General features: G+C 43.5%; 2 protein-coding genes across 5 annotated transcripts in view; both read left to right on the top strand.

The window, feature by feature from the left end:
- The first annotated feature begins 333 nt into the window (after nucleotides 1-333).
- On the top strand, nucleotides 334-4357 carry tbxtb (T-box transcription factor Tb). Its single transcript, XM_084375141.1, has 8 exons — nucleotides 334-612; nucleotides 709-973; nucleotides 1124-1258; nucleotides 1732-1793; nucleotides 1877-1938; nucleotides 2035-2190; nucleotides 2495-2627; nucleotides 3247-4357. The coding sequence occupies exons 1-8, from the start codon at nucleotides 407-409 to the stop codon at nucleotides 3506-3508; spliced, it is 1281 nt and encodes a 426-aa protein (XP_084231267.1). The 5' UTR covers nucleotides 334-406; the 3' UTR covers nucleotides 3509-4357.
- A 3948-nt stretch (nucleotides 4358-8305) lies between these two features.
- Nucleotides 8306-10518, top strand: part of pde10a (phosphodiesterase 10A) — a 67794-nt gene continuing 65581 nt past the window's right edge. For 2 of the 4 annotated variants that reach the window (XR_014624309.1, XM_084376038.1), the window contains exon 1: nucleotides 8306-9529. Coding sequence is in view for 3 of the 4 variants with exons in the window: in XM_084376038.1 (XP_084232164.1) it covers nucleotides 9457-9529 (73 nt within the window). In the remaining variant the exon portion in view is untranslated. The remainder of the gene's footprint in view (nucleotides 9530-10518) is intronic. The other 2 variants (XM_084376033.1, XM_084376034.1) reach the window with 2 other exon arrangements.

Genomic DNA, 10518 nt, shown 5'->3' with positions numbered 1-10518 from the left:
AAATGCCTCCTGGGACTGAAGACCAACCATGGTCAGCCTGGAGGGGTTTGCAGGATTCTGCAGGTGTGGCTTTGATCTAAGTGTCAATATTTACAGGTTGATGTAATAAAGTAGGTGTAAGTGCTTTATTCAAAACGCTGCCATCCTGTGGGCCTCGGTGATATGGCCGCTCCCAGCCAATCGGTGTCAAGCCCGCAAACATCAAAGAGGAGATGAGCCAACCATGTCTGCTCCAAACACCCATCCCGACATGGAGCTCCTCTTCGGACTATATATTCAAGAGCTGTCTGTGACGGCCTCAGATGACCGCTTGTCTGAGTGGAGGCACGACGAGACATCCTGGAGCAGATTTCATTTGTATAAGCCCTGTTATTACAACTATTCAGCCCTGGAGCTGTTGGACAGGATGGCCACAGGCGCCGGAGAGTGTCCCGGGAAGGCCAGTCAGTACCGGGTGGACCACCTCCTCAGCGCGGTGGAGAGTGAGCTGCAGGCCGGCAGCGAGAAGGGCGACCCCACGGAGAGAGAGCTGAAAGTGTCCCTGGATGAGAACGAGCTGTGGCAAAAATTTAAGGATCTTACAAATGAAATGATAGTTACAAAGAATGGCAGGTGAGCTTGAATGCACCATAACAGTAGCCTTTAGATAGATAGATCAAAATAAATATAAATAATAATACAGTTAATTTCTTTCATTCTTTTATTAAGGCGCATGTTTCCGGTGCTGAAGGTGAACGTGTCTGGATTGGACCCGAACGCCATGTATTCTGTCCTGCTGGACTTCGTATCTGCGGACAACCACAGGTGGAAGTATGTGAACGGGGAGTGGGTCCCTGGTGGCAAACCTGAGCCCCAAACTCCCAGCTGCGTGTACATCCACCCGGACTCTCCAAACTTCGGGGCGCACTGGATGAAGGCTCCCGTCTCCTTTAGTAAAGTCAAACTCACCAATAAACTCAACGGAGGAGGTCAGGTAAGGCTCGATATTTTACCTTTGTCGTTTATTTTTTGTCTTCAAGATAAAAAAAATAATAATAATCAAGTTTTTTCTGAAATCCATGCTTTGATTTCAAAATGTAATTCATGTGAAAATGCTTCATAATCTTCGTGTTGTTTTTTCCAGATAATGTTAAATTCCTTACACAAGTACGAGCCACGCATCCACATTGTGCGGGTTGGAGGCCCGAGGAGGATGATCACCAGCCACGCTTTCCCGGAGACACAGTTCATTGCAGTAACCGCATACCAAAACGAAGAGGTGGGCAATGCATTTTGTGTGTGTGTGTGTGTGTGTGTGCGTGTGAAACTCAGCTTAAAAACTAATATTGGAAAAATAAATAAATAAATAACAGTAGAGTAAGGAACAGTATTCTTTCTGCTTTGTGCGCAAAATGTGTGCGTAATTTACGCACGGAATTTACGCACAGCATTTACTTCATGATACGGGCACAAATCATATAATAAAGTGATGATTAACTAATGTGTGACTGATGATAATTAGATTTATGTGCATGTAGTAACTGTGAATTAACATTGTGTAACTGATGCTCTGTTAAGTGTGACCTAATCACACAGCAACTAGAATTCATGATACACCCAGCATTAGTTCAAAATGAGTCATTCAGTAGTTAAGTATATGATTTGTACACTTGTTACAAACGGTTACTTGTTCTGATTTGTATTAGTGGCAAACCACAATTCTAATGTTTGTTGTTGTTGTTTGGATTTTAGGTAACTGCTCTTAAGATAAAGTACAACCCTTTTGCCAAGGCCTTCCTAGATGCAAAGGAGAGGTAAGAACACATTTTATAGATGTCTTTAAGACATATAACAGTTTATGGGTTCAATTATATGATCAATCATTTCATTTTTTCAGAACTGACACCAAAGATATAAGAGAAGATGTGAATGAAAACCAGCAGTCAACTTACTCTCAGTGTAAGTATTACTTTGTTTATTAATTCATCTGACTTCATGTCACACTTTGTGCCGCTCACTTGGCTTCATTTTGTCTCTTCTCATCTGTGGAGCCAGTAGGTGGTTGGTTTATTCCTCCTGCCAGTCCTCACAGCCAGTTTGGCAGTCCCATCTCCCTCTCTCCATCCCACGGCTGTGAGCGTTACTCCACCCTGAGGAACCACCGCTCTGCCCCCTACACCAGTCCCTACGCCCATCGGACCAACTCGCCCAGTGAGTGTCCTCCTCCACCTTTTACCTTCATACATCCAGGAATTACACCACTTCCTCCCCGGCTATTAACAAGAAACTCAAACAAACGTGGCTGAGCAGGGGATGCTTTGCATTCCTCTGGCTTTTGTGTGAGTGGAGCCACAGAAGCTGTAAATGTTTGGGCTTCAGACGAGGAATGTATGGAGGGAATATTCACACCTTTAACTGTCATAATGAATCATACTGAGAGAACAACAGATGCAGTGATACATACTTTGATTTCTGACCAATATATTAAACCCATGTGCTTCTGTTTGTGTTGTAGTCAGTTACTCCGATAACTCGTCAGCCTGTCTGTCCATGCTCTCGAGCCACGATAACTGGTCCGGTCTACAGATGCCAACACACACCAGCATGATGCCAGTGGCCCACAACTCCACCTCTGGTAGCAACTCCAGGTTTGTGTTCTTCCTCTTTGTTTAGTTTTATTGCATCAACTCAACACATAAAAGTACAACTCAGAAAAGGAATAAATAACGTTGTGGCATCCAGATAAAGTTGATGGATGAACTACACAGTATTTATTAACCATTTACTTTCTGATTAAGCATTATCAGTCGCAACTTTACAATAAAAACTGTATTTCTTCTTAATTGTCCACCTCAGGGGTGTCACGATGTGATATTTAAAAATGAAATATTGATATTGTGTTCAAAATACACATGATAATATCAGGTAAATAATCCAGCACCTCTTAAACCATTATCATTTCTTCCTGTTCTCGCTTTGTCATGGTATGTGGTGGTAATGGACCTTAACGCTGGTTGCCACTCGCCATAAAACAAAAAACTTCATTTAGTATATAAAGTTTCAGGCTCTCCCTCCCTTCACTGGTATTTAAAGTGTAATTCATTTGTCAAAAAAGAGACAAAACACACAGTAAACACAGATAAGGAATATGACTGACAGGGTGAGGGTTATCTAATGTAACTTATAAATATATCTCAGACTCAACACACGTCAAAGACGTGAGACGCGATCATTAATTAGTTTGTTTCTCTCCATGCCTCCCTACAGTCAGTACACCAGCCTGTGGTCTGTGAGTAACTCGCCCCTGACTCCCATGTCCCAGAACGGGGGGACGAACAACAGTCTGAGCTCACAGTTCCTCCGAGGGTCCAGCAGCCACTACCCCGGCCTGTCTCCCTCAGTCGCAGTGCCCTCCTCTGGCTCTCCCATGTACGACAGCGGCACAGCCACAGAGGTGCACGAGTACGACACCTCTCCACACGGACGGCTACCTTCAGCCTGGACTCCTGTGACACCTCCGTCCCTCTGATGGAAGCTTGGAGACGACCATGAAATGTTGCCTGGAGGATGTTTAATCTGCTGTGACTTAAAGGGAGAATCAACCGAAAATTTAATCTTCGCAATCCAAGACGAAGCAACCAAGACTTCGAGTTCTAAATCGCTTTAAAAATGTGCTTTGGTTTCAGTTAATTACTTAGAAATGACTTTTTTTTTTTACTCAGAAACAAAAACATAAATATGTTTATTGTTATTTTTGGCATATTTTTTCCTTCATATGTTTTGTGCAGCATAGCAGGAAACATGTATTTTCTTTTTCTTTTTCATTTTCATTTTGTGAACCAAAATCCATTATTAACATGCTTATATTAAGCAATACTCCATGATATTCACAGCAGTATGAAAAATATGTACAGTTGAAACATGTTAAATGATTTTAAATGTTTATAGTGTAAATGAGAAAGTACTTGAGGAGTAACATGTAAATAGATAAATCGGGCTTTTTGTACCACGACGATGTTGTTTGAGATTTTATGTTCCAGATTATTTAAAAAATGAAATAAAATGTCATTTCAGTACTCTGCTATGCAGATGCTACACAACTTTTGTGTCTTTAAAAACATGTTGATGTCTCTTAAATGGCTGTTTTTGCGACAATCTACATGACATTCTTGAATGTGCTTTACTTCCTGTTGCTCATTGCACACTCCACTGCTCTGTTGTGGTTTACTCTGGCCCATGCATTTCATCTTTATACACAGTATCTAGTTACTGACTATCCTCCAATTGGTATATTTAATATATATCTGCACAAGTAGATCATAACGTCAGGTCCAGTGGAGGACCACGGCAACATAAGGGACAGGATTTTAGTGTACATTGGTTCCATTGGAAATACAATTTGGTTAATAGTATAATTCAAATCTCATTAGCCATTCTTGATAGAATTTCCATAATTTCTAAAGCAATCTCAATATGTTAAGTGCAAATCATCTGTTTCGCTGAATAATAAACCAAGGGCCCTGACACACCAGGCCAATGGTCGGTCATTGATCAATCTTGGGGCCATAAATAAGCATCTGTGGCCCCAGTTTTTGCTGTGTTTTCGCTCCGTGGGCCCTCGTTGGCAGCCATTTTGGAGCATGTTGAATTGGCGGCAGAGCCCGTCTCTGAGAGAAATCACTCTGACTGGCTGTTCAGTTAAGAAAATCAAGAGAGAGAAGAGAAACGGAAAAAGAAAGGAAGCCCCTTCAGACTGTCGCTGTGGTATCCATGATTTTACCCATTTACTCATCGTCAGTACCATTTGCAACTTTTTTTATCAGCTACATTCTTAATTAAAAGTGGCTATATAAGCGAGTGGTGTCAAAAAATGCTGGTGGTATATCCACAATCCGGAGTCTTCCAGTTTCCCTAGCACCATCTGGTGGTGTGGAGAGGTATTACCTCCCACGCAGGCGCAGAATGTATGAGCTGGTTGGCCGTTGGTGGTTGTCTTTGCAGTGTGTTCAAGTGCAGCTTTTTGGCTGAGCCACAGGCAACATGTGGCAGCCTTTGTTGCCGCTGGTTCTATGATGTTGGTTCGGTGCACAGGTGGACTAGGTTATGACTGTTTTGTATGGTGTTAAAATGACTTTACCTTCAAAATATGCATCAAAAGTTTGAGTTAACTCAGCCGATCCTCCTGCTCCCTTTGTGAGAGTAGAACACTGAGAGCATTTTGCACACACGGGTGAGGAATTACATCCCTGTACATCTGAAGGGGGGAGGGCGTTGACTGCAGGGACTGTATAGACTACAGAGTTGGGACATCAGGGTGAGAAACCCCAGAGACCAACACTCAACTTTTACCCTCTCACCCTGTTTCCATTCACACCTCCCTGACATGAAGGCAGTTTTCTCCTTCAGGACATCGGTGACACAACTTAAGTCATACTCACTTGAACCGCGTGAGTTCCCCATGTGTTTTAAATATATACACGTAACATGTCATTAGCACTTTTGCCATCACACTATGCATTTAGTATCTGCTTGTTCCAGTGGTTCAGTGGGTCCAAATCACTCTGAGTCACATTTCTATTTTAATAAGGATAAATATGATTAATAGTGTTTTAATTTACAACGCTATTTTATATTAATTATTAAAATTACACAGCTGCACTCAGCTTTACCCCACAGTCAGTATGCACGATCTATTTAGCGCCATCCTGTCATAGCACGAGCCCAGACATGCATTTTGTTAATAAGGTGAGAGAAATGTATTAAGTCTTGTTCGTACTGGCATGACATGAAAATGACCTTTGAGCGTATCACACTCTGTTTTTCCTGTTTGACCTCAGTTACTGAGCTGACGCTTTGACAACAATCCAAGGTTAGCTCAGTAAAATGGATTCACAACAGAATTTTTACATTATTAACTAAAAACTATAGCAACTTATAATAATTTGTGACCAACAACGTATTCTAAATCAAAATGGTACGATCTTGTCTTCATCCTGCTACTGTATCTGTAAATTGAGGGTTCGCTGCACATCTGCTCAGCCACATCTGCATTATCAAATGAGAAACTTCAGAAGTTCTACAGAGCCTCTGTCGCAGCAGAACCAGATCACTTTGGGGAGTTTATTGAATCTACAGTTCCTGCATCCTTCACTGCAATCTAAATCTAATCCTCAACCGTCAACTACGACCATGGCCCTAATACTAAGCTTAACAACCAATAAACTGCACATAATGTAACCAGATACTAAACAGAATTAAACTGGTACTGTACACTGCTTGGCTGCATGAAAATCTCTGAACCCCTCAGACCAGCTTCACATCTCTGAATCAATTAAACTCTTTTCTCTCTCCATTCTTAAAACAAACAAATACTCCTCAGTATCCTCACAAACATCCTCCTGTACCATAGGAATTTTCAGGGCTGTAACTTTAATATATGTTGGCAGGGACTGTGAACGCCATCAGACCAACACACCCCTGTCCCACACTGCTGGCTGATGCTTACACACAGGTCATCTCGCTTCTGTTGCGGCTCAGTTATACCTCCGCTTCTCAGAGGAAAATAAGGTCCCATCATTGAACCTAGAAAGGTGGCAGGGTCCGCCACATATAAACAAAGTTGATGCCCTTTAAGGTCAGTTTGTTTATTCAGTTTGTTTAGACATAAAAAATCATTCGATGAATTGATTAAAATATCTTCCCCAAAACTACATAGTGCACCTTTAAATCAGTGTATGTATTTCATCAGACCTTCCTGATGTCTTATGCTAAACAAGAGTTGGCTGTGGATGAATCTTCAGTAGTCAACTGCAAAATGACCTACATGTTAGCTCAAAGACTTGACCTTGAGTTAAAGGCAACAATCCTGTCCCCAAGTCCTGCCGGACGTTTCAGTAGAACACAGAACAACCACTGTCCTTTAAAATGTTACGGAACAAAGTCACAAGTATGTTTAATGTTTCGAGGCAAGAAAGGTATAATTTTTGTCATTTCTTGCCAGATTCTAAGAGGATATTTTAATGTGAAATTATGACCTTTGTGTCCCTTTTTAAAATGATCCATGAGTGTGTGTAAATGTGCAGCATGTATTTCAATATGAAGACACAGACTGACAGGAAGCGCGGAGTGGTTGAGCTGAGAAAGTGAATAGAAAGGCGTTATGTGAGGTGAGGCCAGTCAGCAGACACAAGAGCCCATTCAGCCCCGAAGATCAAGGTCAGTGCACGAGGACATCATGACATCCTCCCACTTGTACAAGCAGCAACCGCAGACTGACAGGAAGGAACAGACATCTAATCCGCTAAATCAAATACACAAGTGACTGCTGCTACCCTGAGGTCTCACTGTCATGTCAGCCCAGCCTCTGCCTGTACGCTTAATATATGTTTAATATATATAAAGATATTAAAACTGAGTATTAGTGTTAAATAAACACAGTTTTGTGCAAATTTGGGTCAATAAGCACTCAAGAATGGATACATGTAGGATCTTAATGGCCACTGCTGCTATAAACTATGGAAAAATTGGAGGGAAAAAGCATCATCATCATATTGTGGAAGGATACACACTCATTCAGTCCTTATGATGAGCCAATTATATGTCCTGTTTCCTTTTCTTATTAAATGAAATAATATTTAAAGAAAGAAAAGATAATGGCCCATCTATAAAAAAAAAACATTCAAAAAAAATCTAAAAAGCCACGAAGGCAGGGTATTTCTCTAAGCCTAATAATCCCATTATGATCCCAGTGAAAAAAAAAGCTCTCTGTCAAAGCAGGGAGCATTGACGCAAGCATGTCTTGACGTCAGTAGCTGCAGTGAATGAGGGAGGGGAGGGGGGGAGAGAGAGCGCGAGGGGGAGAGAGAGAGAGAGAGAGAGAGAGAGAGAGAGAGAGAGAGAGAGGCGTGTTTGCTTTCAGAAAATACCACGAAATACCAGCGTCACTGGCACGAATGCAAGCGTAGCTCTTTGCAAGAAAACCCGCCGCGGATGTGCGCACAGACGCACAAAAAAAAAAAAAAAAGGTACTCGCTCTGACATCCAAGACACAGTATAGGTGCTGCACTGGAAATCTAAACCAGATGTAGTAAATGGAATATGATCCCCTGACCCGGGAGTGTTCATAAATAAATCAGCATATGAGAGAATGAAAAGAGGAGGAGGAGGAGGAGGAGGAGGTGAGGAAGGTGAGGAGGGAGGGGGGGTGCCCTTGCTCAACTGGTGTCAGGAACCCATCTGTGACCCTCCTGAGAGGAGGCTGAATGTGTGAAAGTAGAAGTGAGTGACTTCTGAAAGCAGAGAGCTGACTCTTTTTTTTCTTCTAATTCTCTGGCATTCAGAGCCGAGCAGACCGGAGGGGAAAACTACCATCAAGCAATTTGTAAAAAGCCAGACCGGTGGCGTCACTGCCTCCTCTGTAGTGCGCGCAGCCACACCGCTACTCTCCCTCTCTGCTGCATTTATTCACAGCTTATTCTCAAGTTGCTCTGTGGGTCCTGAAGTGAAAGCAAAGACTGGTCCTCACTACACAATGCGTGTTTGTTCGTTCTGTGTCACTCCGGCACTTGGATTTGGCGGTTTTGCGCAAGAAGTGTCACGGACAAACAGAGTGTTTTCTCCTCGTCGCTGGACTGGCGGGGTTGTAAAAGAGAAGGTATTGTACTACAGCTGCTGCGCGCCCCCCCGACACCACTTCTGCACTTCTGTGTCTCCAGGAATCCTCTCCTCCTCCTCCACAGAGCATTTTCTACCCGCGACTTAGTGTGCAGCTCACATGTCGCCAAAGGGACGCACGCTTTGGTGCGCTCGACCACGTCCAGACAATCTCCGTTTACATTGGTCTATACTCTTCAAGATAGCCGAGAGTTCCCGTTGTGTCGGCTGTGCGTCATCCGTGCCTGATTAGACTTGTAGTCTGACGTCGCCGGGTACCGTTCCAGTAAAACACCACACACAACGTCCAAAGTATGAATTGACTTTACAAAAAGAAACAAAAAGGCATCCGGACTGACGAAAACCACTTTTATGATGAAGATCAACAAGTTGCCTCGAGTGCGTAATATCCATCCGAGCGGCGTTCAAGCATAATCCGCCACGCACGTGATCGACAAATCACTTCAGCTGCAAATATTTCTCATCTGTCAGGAGGAGTAAGCCCCGGAGCGTCCGCGGAGGAAACATCAGCATCTTGTCCGATTACGGTTGGAATCAGGAGGAGACCGGCTCCATGCCTCGCCGCGTCTCCAGATGCTCGGCTGGCCAGCACATGGTAACTTTGCGCACACAGCACGCCGGGAAGAGGACAACCAGAGAAGAGATCTGAATGAATGGGACTGAGATTTATTCGTATTTCTCCTCCTCTCGCCTCCCGCAGACTGTTGTATGTGTTGTGTACCCCGCTGGTTGAAGGTGTCTCACGTTATCAGCAGATATCGACTCAGCGGTGGGTAGATCCATCACTCGAGCAGGGAGCAGCAAATGTCGAAGAAACGGAAAAGTCCTGACGACCAGGACTTTGAGGAATCCCCGCGTGCAGGATGCAGCGACCAAGGTAGGAGACATGGTCAGAAATGACGGTGTGAGAGTTGAACTGTTGCCAGACCGCAGGTTTGATGAACACAGAGCTCTGAACCACTGGTTTGATGCAAAGTCCAGAGGCACCAAAACTTGGTGATGCCTTCAGGATGCACAGTCTATACAACCTGTACAGTGACATGTGGCTGACATGCAATCAACTCTCCACTCATATAAGTATTTTTGATCCCTAGAAAACAGTCTTCTTTGTTGCTGTGGATTACTTTTTATAATCTCTCTTCAGTTCCCAGCGGAGTCACATTTGTGTGACATTAGTTGCAGAGCAGACTTTCATTTTCAGCTGCAGAAGATAGTCCAGGAAATGTAAGCTTAGGCATCAGAGCTACGGGGGCAGCTTAGGTTGTAGTATGGCTGTCATCAGTCAGGAAAAGAAGGACCTGTTGATTCAGAAACTGGAATATAAACATATAAAGTAGCATGGTGGTTCGCCAAGATTGCCAGTTGTAAGGTGGGGTTGATTCATAGATATGCACTGTGAGAATTCAGAGGGGTTATTCTGTGTCTCTGTGGTTGTTTGACTGACACAAGAAATATTCACTTTAGAAAAGGGCTCCAGAGCTTTAGGCATGTTCAGATATCCACAACACATTGTCATTAGGGGTGTAACAATACGTGTATTCGTATTGAATTGTTTCGGTACAGGACGTTCGGTTCGGTACAGGGCTGTGCACGGGTGAGTTTCCACAGCAGAAGTTGCGTGTGTTTATTTTCTGCCTGCAGCTACACGTGCAGCCCGTTTACATCATGGCTAACGCTAGCGCGAAACCAGAGCTTGAAGACCCTCCCTTGTCGCTTAAGTCTCCTGCTTGGGAACACTTCGGCTTGCTGGTTACATATTGCAACGGAGAAAGACGAGTCCGGCACGGCGCAGTTCCGCCGAACAGCTGGAGAAACGAAACCGAAACAATTCCCGTGATGATTACATAATCACACACGACTGCAGTT

Source organism: Pagrus pagrus (assembly GCF_965226575.1).
Source record: "Pagrus pagrus genome assembly, chromosome: 15".
NCBI classification, from domain to species: domain Eukaryota; kingdom Metazoa; phylum Chordata; class Actinopteri; order Spariformes; family Sparidae; genus Pagrus; species Pagrus pagrus.
This window is presented reverse-complemented; position numbering and strand designations above follow the sequence as displayed.